General features: G+C 42.0%; 2 protein-coding genes across 4 annotated transcripts in view; one reads left to right on the forward strand and one right to left on the reverse strand.

Moving 5' to 3' along the window:
* The window catches only part of LOC139545037 (neural proliferation differentiation and control protein 1-like), a 41,362-nt gene extending 32,372 nt beyond the window's left edge, over positions 1 to 8,990 (forward strand). Inside the window, exons 3-9 of one of the 3 annotated variants that reach the window (XM_071352392.1) lie at positions 2,468 to 2,563; positions 2,762 to 2,986; positions 4,421 to 4,487; positions 4,683 to 4,767; positions 5,074 to 5,153; positions 5,545 to 5,644; positions 5,905 to 8,990. In XM_071352392.1, the coding sequence (XP_071208493.1) occupies positions 2,468 to 2,563; positions 2,762 to 2,986; positions 4,421 to 4,487; positions 4,683 to 4,767; positions 5,074 to 5,153; positions 5,545 to 5,644; positions 5,905 to 5,976 (725 nt within the window). In that variant the 3' untranslated portion in view covers positions 5,977 to 8,990. Of the gene's footprint in view, positions 1 to 2,467; positions 2,564 to 2,761; positions 2,987 to 4,399; positions 4,488 to 4,682; positions 4,768 to 5,073; positions 5,154 to 5,544; positions 5,645 to 5,904 lie in introns of all 3 variants that reach the window. The other 2 variants (XM_071352391.1, XM_071352393.1) reach the window with 2 other exon arrangements.
* Positions 8,991 to 10,338: 1,348 nt separating this feature from the next.
* Positions 10,339 to 19,325, reverse strand: LOC139545036 (alpha-(1,3)-fucosyltransferase 7-like). The gene is made up of 2 exons (XM_071352389.1): positions 19,228 to 19,325; positions 10,339 to 11,534 (listed from the first exon to the last, which is right to left on the reverse strand). Exon 2 carries the CDS (start codon positions 11,410 to 11,412, stop codon positions 10,372 to 10,374), a length of 1,041 nt encoding a protein of 346 aa, XP_071208490.1. The 5' UTR covers positions 11,413 to 11,534; positions 19,228 to 19,325; the 3' UTR covers positions 10,339 to 10,371.
* Positions 19,326 to 20,697: the final 1,372 nt, after the last annotated feature.

Here is a 20,697-nt window from a genome sequence, read left to right on the forward strand (position 1 = left end):
TCTCTCTCTCTGTACCTCTCTCTCTTTCTGTACCTCTCTCTCTCTCTGTACCTCTCTCTCTCTCTCTCTCTCTCTCTCTCTCTCTCTGTACCTCTCTCTCTCTCTGTACCTCTCTCTCTCTCTGTACCTCTCTCTCTCTCTGTACCTCTCTCTCTCTGTGTATCTCTCTCTCTCTCTCTCTCTGTATCTCTCTCTCTCTCTCTCTCTGTATCTCTCTCTCTCTGTATCTCTCTCTCTCTCTCTCTCTCTCTCTCTCTCTCTCTCTCTCTCTCTCTCTCTCTGTACCTCTCTCTGTCTCTCTCTCTCTCTCTGTACCTCTCTCTGTCTCTCTCTCTCTCTCTGTACCTCTCTCTGTCTCTCTCTCTCTCTCTGTACCTCTCTCTGTATCTCTCTCTCTCTCTGTACCTCTCTCTGTATCTCTCTCTGTTCCATCCTCTCTTTATCTCTGTACTTCTCTCTGCTCTCTTTTCTCACTCACTCTCTCTACAGTATTGTTCTCTTCCTCTCTCTGTTTCTTTCTCCCTCTCTCATTATCTCTATCTCCCCCCCCCCCCCAATCTCCCTCCCGCCCTCTGTACCCTTCACCCACACGCTCAGAGCAGCACTGCATGACAGAGAGGATGACCCATCCACCTACGTACTGCACCACAATTATTCACCCACTCTCACCAATACCCACACACTTTCTCACATACACACTGCACCGCTCTCCCTCACACACTCACTCACTCTCTGATTCAGCCAGCATTACAGTATCACTGGCTTACTCAGTCTAAAATACGCAGGCACAGACACTACAGAACCACACACTACAGAACCACACACTGCACCATGCATCAGTCAGAACTGTCTGTTTCCTTGGCACACAGAGCCTCATAACTTTATGATGGATCACACACCAATCCAATGTAAACATGCAGTGTGTTCTCTCCGCCAACACAAAGATCTTTGATGCTTGTACTAGGCTACAGTTTGTTTGCGCAAGGCTTTTGTACTTGATGAGCGATTTGTCGATTTCACTTGTTGTTTTTAGGTGTTTTTTCACACTTGCCACATGGGAGCAGCATGGAGAAGTTCCTTCTGTCTGGCATTCCTCCCTGTCCTGAGTACCAGTATGTGGTATATGGATGGAGTCACAGAGATACATACATTACATTTATATACATTATGAAATATTATTGTTTGAGCCCTGAATGCTGATTTTTCTGACAGCTCCAACTTGGAGTCCACCTGTGGTAAATACAATTGATTGGACATGATTTGGAAAGGCACACACCTGTCTATAGCCTCCATCATTCGTAAATGGAAGAAGTTTGGAACCACCAAGACTCTTCCTAGAGCTAGCCGTCTGGTCAAACTGAGCAATCGAGGGAGAAAGGCCTTGGTCAGGGAGGTGACCAAGAACCTGACGGTCACTCTGACAGAGCTCCAGAGTTCCTCTGTGGAGATGGGAGAACCTTCCAGAAGGACAACCATCTATGCAGCGCTCCACCTATCTGGCCTTTATGGTAGAGTGACCAGATGAAAGCCACTCCTCAGTAAAAGGAACATGACAGCCCACTTGGAGTTTGCCAAAAGGCACCTAAAGGACTCTCAGACCATGAGAAACAAGAATCTCTGGTCTGATGACACCAAGATTGAATTCTTTGGCCCGTACTTGAACCCTATCGAACATCTCTGGGGAGACCTGAAAATAGCTGTGCAGTGACGCTCCCCATCCAACCTGACAGAGCTTGAGAGGATCTGCAGAGAATAATTAGAGAAACTCCCCAAATACAGGTGTGCCAAGCTTGTAGTGTCATACCCAAGAAGACTCAATGATGTAATCGCTGCCAAAGGTGCTTCAACAAAGTACTGAGTAAAGGGTCTGAATACTTATGTAAATGTGATATTTCCATTTTTCAAAAGTTTCTAAAAACCTGTTTTTGCTTTTTCATTATGGGGTATTGTGTGTAGATTGATGGGGGGGGGGGGGGGGACTATTTAATCAATTTTAGAATAGGGCTGGAACGTAACAAAATGTGGAAAAAGTCAAGGGGTCTGAATACTTTCCGAATCCACTGTATAGGATGAATAGACGCTGGATCTATACAGTACAGTGGCTATGACTGTATTTCATAGTGTTTCATTCTGTATGGATATCAGTAGTTGATTAGGTGTAGCCTATGTGGTCAGCATCTGATGACTGATTTGTTGTGGACAAACAGTCCCCATAGGCACTCTGTATGGTGTAGTATGAGGTCATCATTGGTAATTGTAGATCTGAGTCAAACCTGGAATCATTGGGATGGTTGAGGATGATTCATTATCTCTCTCCTCCTCTCTTCTCTCATCCTCTCCTCTCCTTCACTCACATGGAAAATGTGAAATTCCATTAGAAATGCACAAATCATTAGAAATGCTGCCTCATCGTTGTGTAATCATTTAAACCCAATGACCAACATTTTCCGTCTCCTTTTTGATGCAGGCAAAGTGACCACTTTCCCTGAAGTGGACGAGGAGATAGACTTCCTGTCCACCATCATCAGCCAACAGGAGACTGAATCAGGTTTCAAACATCCAGGTGAGAGGACAAACCTTTGGCCTGTCGCAAAGGGTGCCACTTCAGAAGCTTTGATTGACTAAGATTTTACTAATTGCATATAGTATTAACATAATGTGACCAGTAATACCATACCATTTGCTAAGTTAGTAGTAGATGTCCTTTTGCTTTGCTATCAATTACCATTTAATTATATTTTATTTTTGTATCTCCTCCTAGCTTCTTCCTTTCAGGATGTTCCTAAAGTCAAGGAAGAGGAGGATGACAGATCAATGATCCTCACCCAACGGCCTACCACAGAGCAGCCTACGACACACGGCGCCACTACAGCCTCTCCACCCACCTCTATCACTACAGCCAACACCACCACTACCAGCCACACCCCAGCAGTACGCAGCGGGCCCCATATCATCCCTTACCCCTCCAACAGCCGAGTGTTTATCAGTATGTAACCTTAATCCTTGTTAATGATTTTCAGTCCCAGTTGACCCATTTTTTGAATAAGAGAACCATGATTCCCTGATCTGTGTTGAGAATTAATTTCTCCGCACCCTGCTGCTCTTATGAATGCTGCTCTGACTGTCACTGCTCTTGTGAATGCTGCTCTGACTGTCACTGCTCTTGTGAATGCTGCTCTGACTGTCACTGCTCTTGTGAATGCTGCTCTGACTGTCACTGCTCTTGTGAATGCTGCTCTGACTGTCACTGCTCTTGTGAATGCTGCTCTGACTGTCACTGCTCTTGTGAATGCTGCTCTGACTGTCACTGCTCTTGTGAATGCTGCTCTGACTGTCACTGCTCTTGCCTATTAATATTGACAATTTGCAGATGGACTCTCCTGTTCTCCCTTCTCGTACATGGGTGAATCTTAATTGTATTTCCTTGATTCATCACATTTCCCTCCTCGTCTCCCTCTCAAAGCACGTTGAAGTAGAAGATCGGAGGTTCCAAGGAGAAAGGATGCGAGGAATCAAGGAAATAATCTCCGAAAAAAAAGAAACGTCCTCTCACTGTCAACTGCGTTTATTTTCAGCAAACTTAATATGTGTAAATATTTGTATGAACATAACAAGATTCAACAACTGAGACATAAACTGAACAAGTTCCACAGACATGTGACTAACAGAAATGGAATAATGTCTCCCTGAACAAAGGGGGGGGGGGGTCAAAATCCAAAGTAACAGTCAGTATCTGGTGTGGCCACCAGCTGCATTAAGTACTGCAGTGCATCTCCTCCTCATGGACTGATCGGATGTACCGATCCTGTGCAGGTGCTGTTACACGTGGTCTGCCACTGTGAGGATGATCAGCTGTCCGTCCTGTCTCACTGTGGCGCTGTCTTAGGCGACTCACAGTACGGACATTGCAATTTATTGCCCTGGCCACATCTGCAGTCCTCACGCCTCCTTGCAGCATGCCTAAGGCACGTTCACGCAGATGAGCAGGGACCCTGGGCATCTTTCTTTTGGTGTTTTTCAGAGTTAGTAGAAAGGCCTCTTTAGTGTCCTAAGTTTTAATAACTGTGACTTTAATTGCCTACCGTCTGTAAGCTGTTAGTGTCTTAACGACCGTTCCACAGGTGCATGTTCATTAATTGTTAATGGTTCATTGAACAAGCATGGGAAACAGTTTTTAAACCCTTTACAATGAAGATCTGTAAAGTTATTTGGATTTTTACGAATTATCTTTGAAAGACAGGGTCCTGAAAAAGGGGCTTTTCTTTTTTGCTGAGTTTACAATTGAGATGCACCCCACAAACAGCCACTGCTTTACTCTGTCTCCCCACCTGACCTGTTCCTGGTGTTCTGGATAACATGTCTTCCTCTGACAGATGTTTCTATCCTCTTCTCCTGACAGCCTTTCTCTGTCTCTTCACAGTCATGACCAGTGTGTTTTTGGTTGTGGGATCTGTTGCCTTGCTCTTGGCTGGTGTCTGTTGGATCAGGTAAAACTCTACATCTGTTTTGCACTGATTTAGCTGATTCCAGCTATGTGGAAGAATGGTCTGCGATAACTGGGATATGTGGTTGTTGTTCCCTACTTAACTTAGTTAAATGTACTGACTCATTTTAATAATTGTCATGTAGTTTAATAATGTGGTTATGGGAAACTAACCCTGATGTCCCCCATCTTATCCCAGGTTGCAGAGAGGTGTGCGACTGGCTCAGAAGGTCGACTACCCAGCTTATGGGGGGATGGGGCCCCATTCCTATGACAACGATGTGGTAAGTACAGCAGAACACATAATCACACGAAGTCATGGTTACAACAGATTATATTCATGTCAGTGTTTTTTTTTGTTTCATGTTATTTTATACATTTCATTAATTGCCATCTGTTTATTTTATCTCCTTTATTTTATTGTTTTACTGTAAAACACATTTTTATTTTCAATAAATCTAAAGTTTGATTTGATAACATACTAATCACATGGGAACAAAGACATCTTCTGTACAATAAATGTTATACTGAAACGGCGTCTGGTTGAGAGCCATGTCATCTCGGGCCCTCCCTCTGTGTCCTGCCTGCAGCTTGGGGATAGGAGGCTGGCTCAGAGTGCTCAGATGTACCACTACCAACACCAGAAACAGCAGATGCTCTGCCTGGAGAAGTGAGTCATACCCCCCATGGCCTTCTGTCTGTCTGTCCAGCTGGCCTTCTGTCTGTCTTTTAACCGGACATATCTGTCTGCCCTCTGACCCTGTCTGTCTAAAAATATTACTATCTGTCCATTTCTTGCTTCCTGATTCTCCTTCAACTCCTTTCAAAGCTAATTGGTGGAGGTCCAAGGTCCAGTGTTTTTTAAGAGGATTTGAGGGGGTTTGGAGGAAGTGAACTAAATGTTTCCAGGCACTGCCCTTGTCTCCCTCCTCTTCCCTCCCTTCTCCTTCCCTGTCCTCCTGTCAGTCTGTATCGGTGTTCTCCTCTGTGAATGGTGGGTTGGGATGTTATGTGATGTGGTTGGATACCTCCATGACTCAGTGTTTTTCCTTTTTCTCCAGACACAGGGATGAACCCAAGGTGCCTGACTCCGGGGCCACGTCAGATGAGGAGAATGAGGATGGGGATTTCACGGTATACGAGTGCCCTGGACTGGCCCCGGTAAGAGACAGACATACCTGATGCACATACAGTGTACTGCACAGCCATGCAGTACAATAGCAGACATGGAGAGGCAGCGATAGCTGATATCCAATATATATTTACCTTAAATACTGTACATTTAGTTTACATACATTTGTACTTACAATAGGCTACGGATACACACATTTTATTGTTTTAGCTGTGTAATAACTTCTCTCTCCTTTCTCTCGCCCTCTCTTTTTCTATCTTTCTTTCTCGTTCTCTCTTTTGCTCTCTAGACGGGAGAGATGGAGGTGAAGAATCCTTTGTTTGATGACTCCACCCTTTACCTTCAGCGGAGCCACAAGTAACCCTGACAACTCTGGACATTCTGATATGCACCTATAAAACATATCATCCTACATGTACAGGAAGATCAAATCATACTCTCACTCCCTTGCACACCTACAAACACCCATCAGGTTTCTCTGTCTGACCTTTTGACCTGTCCCACATGATACACTACATACACTGCAGGGCTGGTGAGGAGGAGGACTGTATGAACATTATATCTGAATGACCGACTGACGTGAATCTCCTCTTGAAACAGACTGATATCTGGGACCAATGACGTCTCACACTCTCAGAAAACCTACATGATCTTTAAGCTTTCCGTCTGGCCTATCATAACCATGCCTTGTTTTGTTGTATGTTAACTCTATCTCTTGTGGATTTGATTCTGTAATATCCTCTGTTTTTTCTGTCAAACATGTGCACAACCAACTAACTGACTGAGAGATTAGCGTGTATAATGATGGATAAGATTCTCCACGTTCTGCAAGATTCTATACCTGAACTTTTCCAACAACAAATTATTGTTTTCGTGTTCTGTTGCAAAATGTTATGCTACGGTGTGCACTAATGAATACTACCCTGCTTCATACGACAGACACCGACAGAAAGGTTCAGGAAGGGAGCAGAGAAGAACTACAGTGAAAAAATAAATGTGTTCTGGGTCTGTTGGTGTATGATTTATTACATTACACAATCTGTGGAGACTAACTTTGATACTTGCATCATACTTTTGAATGTTACCCAGACCATGACTTACAGTGAAATATACAGGCCAATGTCCAAACCACAAACCTTTAATAATAGTGAACAGGGAGATTGTGTTGGAGGCACACACTTTGTGCAGAATGTGAAATTGAATAACCAATCCAGATACAAGTTTCCTAAATCATAGACTGCAGTATGACCCAGACTCCTGGACTGAAAAGCATGGATAATCTCAGTTGAAAATTCAGTTGAGGAATAGGCTTAATTTGGGTCTGGGAACTGGTCCTATAAATCATTCTGGAACTGCAGATGTTAGGCCATATGCCTTTGAAACAGATGGAGCATAGTGGGAATATGCCAATTTATCAAGCTGTCAATAGTAATCATTGGCAGACTAAATATCTGTGTCCCAAATAACACCCTATTCCCTACAGAGTGCCCTACTTTTGCCAGCGCCTTATCGACCCTGGTCGAAAGTAGTGCACTACAGTATGTGGAGAATATGGTGCCACTAATGACGCCTTCTGAAGACCTGGATCAAGTCATCTTTGACTTTCTTCATTACCAAAAAGTGTTGTTGTTTTTTTACATACAAACGTGATTTTAATATGTTTCATAAATGTACACATGCAGTATGTATGGTAAACCTTTACGCTTTGTTATGTAGCCATTATATTCTCAGTATCAATGGTCCCTCTATGCATGACTTGATGATGCTGTGCTCTGCTGAAAAAGGGATACAATTCAATATGCATTTATGATCCTTACAAGTTTCTTGTGTAAACTTGCTTATGATGATATTTAAATAACTTGAATGATTTCAAAGGAATTTGGAACTTCTTTACAGAACTCTGAAACAGAGCAACCCCATTATGTACATACATATACACAGTGCTTGACGTGGGCAGGAGCTCGCCGGAGTACCGGCACCTCAAACGTTCAACTGCTTGAGCTCTTGTTCCTCTTATATAGAATATTAGCTCAAAAGTATTGTGGAGCTCCTGCATCTAAATATTAACAGTACCGGCACCCAGAATCAGTACCAGAACCTATTTCAGTCCAGGTCAAGCACTGAATATACCGTATCAAACAAACACATGGCTTGTCCCATGATTTGTGATGTTATTTATGTAAATAGCCACTGATGTGTACTGTACAGAGAGATGGCAACCTGGCTCTAATGATGTATTTGTACACATTATTATTCTATATTTCTGATTGCAAACAAACCTTTTTTTCTTTAGCCTAGTGTGCTTCCAAAATGGCACCCTATTCTGTATATAGGGCTTTTGACGAAAGCCCTATAGTTTTTGGTCAAATGTAGTGCACTATATAGGAAATAGGGTGCCATTTTGGATGAACACTAGAGTCTGTTCAGAAGTTGCCTATTACGGTTATCTCTCAGGAAAGCGTGTTATTAGCTCTTTGATTTACTTAGGACAACTCCACACAAAAACTATATTTAGTTATTTGTAGCATTAGTCCATTGTTGATATAGTCCCAAAATATTTTACATTTCAGCAATCAATTTTCAAAATGCATAAATACAGCTGGTGTGATGCATCGAGCATGATATGATGCTGTGTTTTGGATCATGATGCAAAATGCATCCTACTGGCTATATTTCTGTATTTTGAAAGTTGTATAACTTCATTGCTGACATACAAAACATTTTGGGACTTTATCAACCGTGCACTAATGAAAGAAATGAGTTTTGTGGTGGAATTTTAATTGAACTATTCCCCTAACTGTTCCCCTAACTCTCTGCCTCCCCTCTCTCTGAAGAACAGTGAAGTGGTCAGACACATACAGTAATGGGATGCTCTTTGGGTGCAGATGATTTGATTAGCCTTTTTTCAAAAATAATGTATGTGAGACAGAAAGACTATTGGACTCGTAGAATGAACCTATTCATTGATGTAGGCCTAGATTACTGGTAAAGATGAACATCAAACTTAAACCTTCTTTGGCTGTTATCATATAGTTACCATATAGTTACCATATACCTACATCAATATTGTACCCTAGGGTTGCAAAATGCAAATAACTGTCCAGATATTCCCAGGTTTTCTAGAAATTTTAGTTTGATGGATTGAAAGTTGCTCTTTGTTTTCTCTCATGAATGTGGCTGGTTATAAATCTCTGGGACTCCCCTTTTATACAGTAAAACCACCCTCTCTAAATAACGACACACCAGATGAATTAACACACCAACCCTGAGAGATGACCGACCTCTTTTACTACTACTGGAATTGCTGGACATGATGCATGTAGACATTTCAGAGATGAACATGGAAAATAAATATTTATATTATCTTCACTGCAACATGGTCTGCTGTGCTGTTTTCTTAAATGATATGATAGACAATCTTGTTGCAAGCTGATCAACTGTCTTGGATCTCATGAGAGAGAAGCAAAAATATATGTTAATACCTAATCTAGCCTTTAAAACAAGTAATGAGGTAAAAAGCATATTGTTATTGTTTCAAGTTTATTCCGTTTTTAGGTAATCATGACCTCTGGTGGCCAGAGCTGTTATTGCATGTTGATCTGTTATTAGTGGATTGTCCCCTGAATCCATAGACATTGAGATGATAAAGCAACATCCCCCAGTATCTATACCAGAAATGTTTTTTTGCATCCGAAATGGCAACCTATTCCCTATAAAATGCACTATGTAGGGAATAGGGCACCACCTGGGTGTGTAATCTGCATTGACACTAGAAATTAAATCATATGCATCACAATTAGTCGTAAAGTTACATTAGGATACAGAGGAGTACGGTTGAATTGAGTGACATACAGAACTTTCAATGCACAGTAATTTCTCTGAGATGGGTTGTTTAGATTTAGTATTTGTACAGGGATTTTGTTTTTGTAGGTTTGTGGTCGACCCAGAAACACTTGGAGGAGAGAGATCCAGGCAGAAATTACTGAGAGCGGTCTCAACTGGTGTGACCTGGAAAAACTTGCCCCGAACCGAGTGAGATGGAGGACATTCATCAACTGCCTATGAAGGGTATGAACTGTACAGTAGAGTATTATGAGTAGCCAAATACTGAGAGAGAAAAAATTATTGAAAGCTTACCCTCAATATTACTGCTGGGAAAGACATTTCCTTGTTCCATTTAAATAGCATTATGAGCCAGCCTACATGGTTGTGTAATGGTTTTATTTGTGGCAATTCTTGGGCTTGTAAAGGCTGGAATGTAGTCAATGGGACCTTACACATGATTGGACACTGTGGGTACACCTTCATACTTCCTCTTCCTTTTTTAACTGAAGTTGTCATTTTTCTGTGGTGTTTCTGCATTGGGGACCAAAATGCAATGTTGTAATGTCATCAGGCTGTTATGGATGTTAAAGTCACACACAATCACAACAATGCAGAAATTAATGTATTTCAATGTTTTACCTGTGACATTTTGTGTGTGAACGAACTGGCCCTGTTGTAAGTAGAGCCCAGCACAGGTTATTGAACATGTCTTTTCACTGTTGTTTTTTTATTTCTTAACTTATCTATTGTTCACCTATTACCTATTTTTTACTTTAAAATTGCACTGTTGGTTAGGGCCTGTAAGTAAGCATATCACTTTAAGGTCTACACCTGTTATATTCGGCGCACGTGACAAATTCACTTTGATTTGATTTGAATTAGGCTAAAACAAAGATACCAAATAACTTGCAGTAAAAGCAGCTTTTGCCTGTTATTTATTGGCCCATCCATCCAGATCATAGTACACCTTTTTAGCTGGCAGTCTGTGATAGTTGATACAGATATTACAGAGCCTCTCTCTCCAGTCTGTGTATGTCTTGATTTCATGGGTCTGACGCCACTTGAAGTAAGCCTCATAGCGCCCTCTGTCTGTGGCCAGCTGCTGTAGGAAGGCAGCCAGCCCCTCTGTGCTATTGAAGTCACTGACATGGATAAATGAGCCTGAGGGCACCAAGGCCTCATAGTTAGACCGAGAGGGCCCCAGAACCACGGGTACTGTCCCTGCTTGGTAGGCATTCCTCCACAGCTTCTCAGTGATGTAGTCTATGGCCACTGAATTCTCAAAGGCCAGGTAGAAGTTACAGCGGCCAATGGTGGGTATCAGACTATGTTCGGTCAATGGCCTCTTTAGCCAGTGGCCATACACCTCTATAGGAATGTACTTCCTTAGGCTCTGGTAGACTTGACTCCTGGCATGGTCAGGGCTGTAGTTGCTGACCACCCAGCTGGCCAGGCAAGCCCCTTTCTTAGGGATCACATAGCTGCTACTGTTGCTGTTTGGTGGAACAAGAACTTCCACCGTCTTCCCATAGGGCATTGGTACGTCAGCGTCCGCTCGGTAGCTCATGGTCCAGTTGAACAGTCCTTTGTACTGGGTCAGGTTGCCGTTGTTCACCGGAGGCTCCAGGGAGAGCCAGAGCCAGCGCTGGGAGGCCGGCCGTGGGAGATGGAGAGGCAGGGCGGAGCGACCCGTCCTCAGCTCATGGTGGTGGAAGACCACCACGTCTGCCTGAGGGTACAGGGAGGTGTTGTCACTGAGGAGGCAGCCTGGGATACTGTACTCATTGCCGCAAACGTCTCCCTCCAGGCTGTAGGGGCGGCTGAAGGGCCAGTGCCACAGCAGAATGGTGAGGTTCCTGAGTTGGTGTTGATGAGTGGTCCCTATCTCAGCCTGCAGCCTCTTGTGGAGCAAGTACAAGGAGATGCTGAAGATCATAATGCCGGAGAGGAACAGGGGCATGGAGGCAGCCATCTCTGACTCAGGGGATGACAGGCAAGCAACACACTGACTGGTACAATTGCGGCGTACTTTAGATTAGTCCACGATCACACAATCTCCTTGGGATTTTTACTGTAGTAGTGTGTATTTCCTCCCTGGTAAGACAAATATAAATTAGTTTCCAATCAGGGGTGTAGTGGAGGGTACACACAAATAAACACAGTTTACCCACCTTTTGTGGAAAAATGAATTGAAAAGCGTGACTTTTTTCACCGTGACCGGTGATCAGAGTTTACTCACCTACTTGTTTTACCACTACATCACTGTATAATGCAGAAGATTTAAGGCCTGATCAAAAAGCTTAGGAAATGCATACCTTTCCTAAGTCTGAATCAGGCCCTTAAAGAGAAATACAATAATAATACAATAATAGTTGGATGAAGCTCAACGAATTTCTTATGAATGCAGACATGGAAAAGATTATCTAGTGAATGAAAACGCTTTTAGAGGACTGCACCAGATTTACATTAATCAGTTCTTCCTTTCATCGCTTCCTCCTTTCATCACTTCCTCCTTTCATCACAACCTCCTTTCATCACTTTCTCCTTTCTTCCCTTCCGATATTGACACTCCTATTTGCAACATCTTCAATTTAAGCCTCAAAAGGTGTGCCCTCAGACTTGGAGGGAAGCAAAGTCACTCCGCTACCTAAGAATAGTAAAGCCCCCTTTACTGGCTCAAATAGCCGACCAATTAGCCTGTTACCAACCCTTAGTAAACATTTGAAAACAGTTGTGTTTGACCAGATACAATGCTATTTTACCGTAAACAAATTGACAACAAATTTTCAGCATGCTGATAGAGAAGTACATTCAACAAACACAGCACTTACACAAATGACTGATGATTGGCTGAGAGAAATTGATGATACAAATATTGTGGGGGCTGTTTTGTTATACTTCAGTGCGGCGTTTGACATTATTGATCATAGTCTGCTGCTGGCAAAACATATGTGTTATGGCTTTACACCCCCTGCTATATTGTGGATAAGGAGTTACCTGTCTAACAGAACACAGAAGGTGTTATTTAATGGAAGCCTCGCCAAGATAATCCAGGTAGAATCAGGAATTCCTCAAGGCAGCTGTCAAGGCCCTTACCTTTTTTCAATCTTTACTAATGAATTGCCACTGGCTTTGAGGAAAGACAGCGTGTCTATGTATGCGGATGACTCCACTATACATGTCAGCTACTACAGCGACTGAAATGACTGCAACATGTAACAAAGAGTTGCAGTTAGTTTCAGAGTGGGTGGCAAGGAATAAGTTAGCCCTAAATATTTCTAAAACTAAAAGCATTGTATTTGGGACAAATCATTAACTAAACCCTAAACCTCAACTAAATCGTGTAATAAATCATGTGGAAATTGAGCAAGTTGAGGTGACTAAACTGCTTGGAGTTACCCTGGATTGTAAACTGTCATGGTCAAAACATATTGATACAACAATAGCTAAGATGGGGAGAAGTATGTCCATGATAAGGCGCTGCTCTACCTTCTTGACAGCACTGTCAACAAGGCAGGTCCTACAGGCCCTAGTTTTGTCGCACCTGGACTACTGTTCAGTCGTGTGGTCAGGTGCCATGAAAAAGGACTTAGGAAAATGTCAATTGGTTCAGAACAGGGCAGCACGGCTGGCCCTTGGATGTACACAGAGATCTAATATTAATAATATGCATGTCAATCTCTCTGGCTCAAAGTGGAGGAGAGATTGACTTCTTCACTGCTTGTATTTATGAGAGGTGACATGTTGAATGCACCAAGCTGTCTGTTTGAACTACTGACACACAGCTCGGAAACCCATGCATACCCCACGAGACATGCCACAAGAGGTCTCTTCACAGTCCCCAAGTCCAGAACAGACTATGGAAGGTGCACAGTACTAAATAGAGCCATGACTACATGGAACTCTATTCCACATCAAGTAACTGACGCAAGCAGTAAAATTAGATTTATAAAAAACAGATAAAAACACCTTATGGAACAGCGGGGACTGTGACCCAACACAAACATAGGCACAGACACATGCATACACACACACATGATAGCATACGCACTATACACACACGTACACATGGATTTTGTACTGTATATACAGTTAAAGTCGGAAGTTTACATACACCTTAGCCAAATATATTTAAACTCAGTTTAACACAAGTCCTGACATTTAATCCTAGTAAAAATTCCCTGTCTTAGGTCAGTTAGGATCACCACTTTATTTTAAGAATGTGAAATGTCAGAATAATAGTAGAGAAGGATTTATTTCAGCTTTAATTTTTTTCATCACATTCCCAGTGGGTCAGAAGTTTACATACACTCAATTAGTATTTGGTATCATTGCCTTTAAATTGATTAACTTGGGTCAAACGTTTTGGGTAGCCTTCCACAATCTTCCCACAATAAATTGGGTGAATTTTGGCCCATTCCTCCTGACAGAGCTGGTGTAACTGAGTCAGGTTTGTAGGCCTTCTTGCTCGCACACACTTTTTCAGTTCAGCCCACAAATGTTCTATTGAGGTCAGGGCGTTGTGATGGCCACTCCAATACCTTGACTTTGTTGTCCTTAAACCATTTTGCCACAACTTTGGAAGTATGCTTGGGGTCATTGTCCATTTGGAAGACCCATTTGCGACCAAGCTTTAACTTTCTGACTGATGTCTTGAGATTTTGCTTCAATATATCCACATAATCCTTCCTCATGATGCCATCTATTTTGTGAAGTGCACCGGTCCTTCCTGCAGCAAAGCACCCCCACAACATGATGCTGCCAACCCCATGCTTCACGTTTGGGATGGTGTTCTTCGGCTTGCAAGCATCCCCCTTTTTCCTCCAAACATAATGATGGTGGCCAAACAGTTCTATTTTTGTTTCATCAGACCAGAGGACATTTCTCCAAAAAGTACGATCTTTGTCCCCATGTCCAGTTGCAAACTGTAGTCTGGCTTTTTTATGGCAGTTTTGGAGCAGTAGCTTCTTCCTTGCTGAGCGGCCTTTCAGGTTATGTGAATATAGGACTAGTTTTACTGTGGATATAGATACTTTTGTACCTGTTACCTCCAGCATCTTCAGAAGGTCCTTTGCTGTTATTCTGGGATTGATTTGCACTTTGAGACACCAAAGTACATTCATCTCTAGGAGACATAATGCGTCTCCTTCCTGAGCGGTATGACGGCTGCGTGGTCCCATGGTGTTTATACTTGCGTATTATTGTTTGTACAGATGAACGTGGTACCTTCAGGCATTTGGAAATTGCTCCCAAGGATGAACCAGACTTGTGGAGGTCTTGGCTGATTTCTTTTGATTTTCCCATGATGTCAAGCAAAGAGGCACTGAGTTTGAAGGTAGGCCTTAAAATACATCCACAGGTACACCTCCAATTGACTCAAATGATGTCAATTGGCCTATCAGAAGCTTTTAAAGCCATGACATAATTTTCTGGAATTTCCCAAGCTGTTTAAAGGCACAGTCAATTTAGTGTATGTAAACTTCTGACCCACTGGAATTGTGATACAGTGAATTATAAGTGAAATAATCTGTCTGTAACTTGTGTCATGCACAAAGTAGAAGTCCTAACCGACTTGCCAAAACAATAGTTTGTTAACAAGAAATTTGTGGAGTGGTTGAAAAACGAGTTTTAATGACTCCAACATAAGTGTATGCAAAGTTCCGACTTCAACTGTATGTGGTAGTGGTGGAGTAGGGGCCTGAGGGCACACAGTGTGTTGTGAAATCTGTCAATGTATTGTAATGTTTTTTAAATTGTATAAACTGCCTTATTTTGCTGGACCCCAGGAGGAGTAGTTCCTGCCAAGGCAGCAGCTAATGGGGATCCATAATAAATACAAATACTTCCTCCTTTCTTCACTTTTTTAAGATAAGCATCACATTAACCCTCACTATCACTGTAACAATCAAATCAAATACATGTAGTACTGCGTATGAAGGAAAACATTGAATGATTTGCTTGATTATTAGCCTTTCAGAAAATGGAATATATCTGTGGACTGATTCATTGATTCAATTAATTTGAAAATATTCATAGCCCATGTGCATAAAGGCAGGTTTTCTGCCGCTCTGGGTGGGAGCGTCTGCTAGATCCCTGGAATGTGATGTAAATGTTGAGGGGCTTCACTGCAGGTAGATTGTAGTTTTAAAATACTGTGAAAAAATTATATATACAGTGGGGAGAACAAGTATTTGATACACTGCCGATTTTGCAGGTTTTCCTACTTACAAAGCATGTAGAGGTCTGTAATTTTTATCATAGGTACACTTCAACTGTGAGAGACGGAATCTAAAACAAAAATCCTGAAAATCACATTGTATGATTTTTAAGTAATTAATTTGCATTTTATTGCATGACATAAGTATTTGATACATCAGAAAAGCAGAACTTAATATTTGGTACAGAAACCTTTGTTTGCAATTACAGAGATCATACGTTTCCTGTAGTTCTTGACCAGGTTTGCACACACTGCAGCAGGGATTTTGGCCCACTCCTCCATACAGACCTTCTCCAGATCCTTCAGGTTTCGGGGCTGTCGCTGGGCAATACGGACTTTCAGCTCCCTCCAAAGATTTTCTATTGGGTTCAGGTCTGGAGACTGGCTAGGCCACTCCAGGACCTTGAGATGCTTCTTACGGAGCCACTCCTTAGTTGCCCTGGCTGTGTGTTTCGGGTCGTTGTCATGCTGGAAGACCCAGCCACGACCCATCTACAATGCTCTTACTGAGGGAAGGAGGTTGTTGGCCAAGATCTCGCGATACATTGCCCCATCCATCCTCCCCTCAATACGGTGCAGTCGTCCTGTCCCCTTTGCAGAAAAGTATCCCCAGAGAATGATGTTTCCACCTCCATGCTTCACGGTTGGGATGGTGTTCTTGGGGTTGTACTCATCCTTCTTTTTCCTCCAAACACGGCGAGTGGAGTTTAGACCAAAAAGCTCTATTTTTGTCTCATCAGATCACATGACCTTCTCCCATTCCTCCTCTGGATCATCCAGATGGTCATTGGCAAACTTCAGACGGGCCTGGACATGCGCTGGCTTGAGCAGGGGGACCTTGCGTGCGCTGCAGGATTTTAATCCATGACGGCGTAGTGTGTTACTAATGGTTTTCTTTGAGACTGTGGTCCCAGCTCTCTTCAGGTCATTGACCAGGTCCTGCCGTGTAGTTCTGGGCTGATCCCTCACCTTCCTCATGATCATTGATGCCCCACGAGGTGAGATCTTGCATGGAGCCCCAGAACGAGGGTGATTGACCGTCATCTTGAACTTCTTCCATTTTCTAATAATTGCGCCAACAGTTGTTGCCTTCTCACCAAGCTGCTTGCCTATTGTCCTGTAGCCCATCCCAGCCTTGTGCAGGTCTACAATTGTATCCCTGATGTCCTTACACAGCTCTCTGGTCTTGGCTATTGTGGAGAGGTTGGAGTCTGTTTGATTGAATGTGTGGACAGGTGTCTTTTATACAGGTAACGAGTTCAAACTGGTGCAGTTAATACAGGTAATGAGTGGAGAACAGGAGGGCTTCTTAAAGAAAAACTAACAGGTCTGTGAGAGCCGGAATTCTTACTGGTTGGTAGGTGATCAAATACTTATGTCATGCAATAAAATGCAAATTAATTACTTAAAAATCATACAATGTGATTTTCAGGATTTTTGTTTTAGATTCCGTCTCTCACAGTTGAAGTGTACCTATGATAATAATTACAGACCTCTACATGCTTTGTAAGTAGGAAAACCTGCAAAATCGGCAGTGTATCAAATACTTGTTCTCCCCACTGTATATACTGTATATGCACTACCGGTCAAAAGTCATTCAAGGGTTTTTCTTTATTTTGACTATTTTCTACATTGTAGAATAATAGTGAAGACATCAAAACTATTAAACAACACATGTAGAAACCAAAAAATTGTTAAACAAATCAAAATATATTTTATATTTAAGATTCTTCAAATAGACACAATTTGCCTCGATGACAGTTTTGCACACTCTTGGCATTCTCACAACCAGCTTCATGAGGTAGTCACCTGGAATGCATTTCAATGAACAGCTGTGCCTTCTTAAAAGTTCATTTGTGGAATTTATTTTCTTCTTAATGCTTTTGAGCCAATCAGTTATGTTGTGACAAGGTAGGGGGGTATACAGAATATAGCCCTATTTGGTAAAATATCAAGTCCCTATTATGGCAATAACAGCTCAAATCAGCAAAGAGAAATGACAGTCCATCATTATTTTAAGACATGAAGGTCAGTCAATACTGAACATTTCAAGAACATTGAAAGTTTCTTCAAGTGCAGCCGCAAAAAAATCAAGCGCTATGATGAAACTGGCTCTCATGAGGACCGCCACAGGAACGGAAGACCCAGAGTTACCTCTGCTGCAGAGGATAAGTTCATTAGAGTTACCAGCCTCAGAAATTGCAGCCCAAATAAATGCTTCACGGAGTTCAAGTAACAGACACATCTCAACATCAACTGTTCAGAGGAGACTGCGTGATTTAGGCCTTCATGGTTTCTTCTGCAAAGAAACCACTACTAAAGGACACCAATAAGAAGAAGAGACTTGCATGGGTCAAGAAACACAACCAATGGACATTAGACCGGTGGAAATTTGTCCTTTGTTCTGGAGTCCAAATTGGCGATTTTTGGTTCTGACCGCCGTGTCATTGTGAGACGCGGTGTGGGTGAACGGATGATCTCCGCATGTGTATTTAATAACACCGGAAAGCATGTAGGTGAGGTGAAGGTGTTATGGTGTGGGGGTGCTTTACTAGTGACACTGTCTGTAATTTATTTGGAATTCAATGCACACTTAACCAGCATGGCTACCACAGCATTCTGCAGCGATACACCATCCCATCTGGTTTGGGCTTAGTGGGACTATCATTTGTTTTTCAACAGGACAATGACCCAATACACCTCGAGGCTGTGTACGGGCTATTTTACCAAGAATGATAGTGATGGAGTGCTGCATCAGATGACCTGGCCTCCACAATCCCCCTACCTCAACCAAATTGAGATGGTTTGGGATGAGTCGGGACCAGAGAGTGGAGGAAAGCAAATGTGGGAACTCCTACAAGACTTGGTAAGCACTCCAGGTGAAGCTGGTTGAGAGAATGCCAAGAGTGTGCAAAGCTGTCATCAAGGCAAATATAAAATGTATTTTGATTTGTTTAACACTTTTTTGGTTACTACATGATTCCATATGTGTTATTTCATAGTTTTGATGTCTTCACTATTATTCTACAATGTAGAAACTAGTAAAAAATAAAGAAAACCCTTGAATGAGTAGATGTGTCCAAACTTTTGACTGATACTGTATATTTCCGCAAATTTGTAACATATAGTATGTTTTTCAAATTCGTAATATATTGTATGTTTTGCAATTTCATAACATATAATACAAATCATAATTCATAACATATCATACAAAATGAGTGATGGACATCCACAAGTTAATACATACTAAAGTGTTTTTTTCGTAGAGAATAATACAAAATGCTCTGAGACCAGGTTGAAACTCTACATGTCACAGAGATGACCTTTCTCATGACACCAGGGCTCAGGCAACCTACCAGTTAAGAGTGTTGGGCAAGTAACCGAAATGTTGCTGGTTCCAATCCCTGAACCGGCAAGGTGGGAAAATCTGCCATTCTGCCTTTGAGCAAGGCAGTTAACCCTCAACAACAACTGCTCCCTGGGCACTGATGATGTCGATTAAAGCAGCACTCCACACCTCTCCGCTTCAGAGACACATTTCGGTTGAATGCATTTAGTTGTACAACTTACTAGGTATTCCCTTTCCCAGTGGTACTCCCCTGGGTGAGGTCCGAGGAAGATGGCTTAGTGTTTTCTGTCTTTTGGAGATAAGACTCACTGAAACTGACTTCCTCCTCGAAGATGATTTAGGCAGTGGCACATATCAGTGGGTAGGAAATCCTGTCTTGGCCATTATTTTCACTCCTCTTTCACATCATCTCTCTGTTCTCTCACAACACGCACACATGCCACAACCACACCCCTGTAACTTTTTGACAGTCATATGGACACTATTATGAGGCTATAGGGCACTATTGTAGCTAGTCTAGAATGAGAATAAATGTAGCTATTTACATTGTAGCCACTTATAGATCCAATTCCTGGAACTTGTTTTACAGAGATATAGCTCATACGTTAGCCTATGCACCACCAAACAACTACTATAATGAAAGAATATTAGAATATTTGCATCCCAAAATGTTAATCTTTTAATCTTTGGATTGTAGCACAATGTCAGAGTCAGTTGTTCTGGTTTTGTGGTTTCATCTGTTCTGCATTCATTTCATATGTTCAAACTTTCCTTTTTTGACGGAATTGGATTTTAGTTAGAAAATTTTTCCCCAGTCGTAATCTGAGCCGTGTTCTCAGAAGAATGACTTCAGATGAGGGCACCAAGGGCGTGACTTTCAGATCACTAAACCACAATGTTTTCCTGTTATTGGTACATATGGAGAGTAAAGAGGTACCACAGTATAACCATAATATAATGGCGGAAGGTAGCCTAGCTGTTAAATGTTGTTGTTTTTCCTTTGCAAATATTCCTTTAAATGTTGTTTTTCCTTTCCAAATATTTCATAAAAATGTTTACTCATGGACTCACATGTCACGCTATGAGTGTGTGTATGTGTGTGCATGTGTGTGTGTGAGAGAGAGAGATTTTACAGAGATGTAGATGGACAGTCATGTATGCAGTGATTAAAATAAATAAATATATGGATCTGGAAAGTCCAAAATAAGATTCCTAGTCATGCATAATCACAGAATGAGCCATGCTGACAGTTAATTCCCTGTCCAGTGAGCCAGTATCTAGCTACTGTGGTCCTGGATCGCCATGGCCAGATGTTGCGTGCCTATTTGGGTAGATTTATAGAGCTTTGTGAAATTCTAAGCCAAGCAGAGAGATTTGCATGTGACATCACTCCAGGATTGGAAAGTCATAACTGTTTCCAAGTTAAGCTTATCTACTGTGACCTCTACTGAAGCCTACTGTTTAATCTATTTTACACAGTTAATAAAGCACTAATAAACCGAGGAGCGTTGAAGACATACATTTACAGGGTGTATTTATGTTAATTAGCAACCTATGATGTTTGAGAAAGAAAGTACTATGCTATCTACGTATCTACTCACTTCAGATCATTCCCACTCGGCACACACTGGTTGAATCAACGATGTTTCCATATCATTTCAATGACATTATGTTGAACCAATGTGGAATGG

The sequence above is a fragment of the Salvelinus alpinus genome, chromosome 19 (assembly GCF_045679555.1).
Source record: "Salvelinus alpinus chromosome 19, SLU_Salpinus.1, whole genome shotgun sequence".
Classification (NCBI taxonomy): domain Eukaryota; kingdom Metazoa; phylum Chordata; class Actinopteri; order Salmoniformes; family Salmonidae; genus Salvelinus; species Salvelinus alpinus.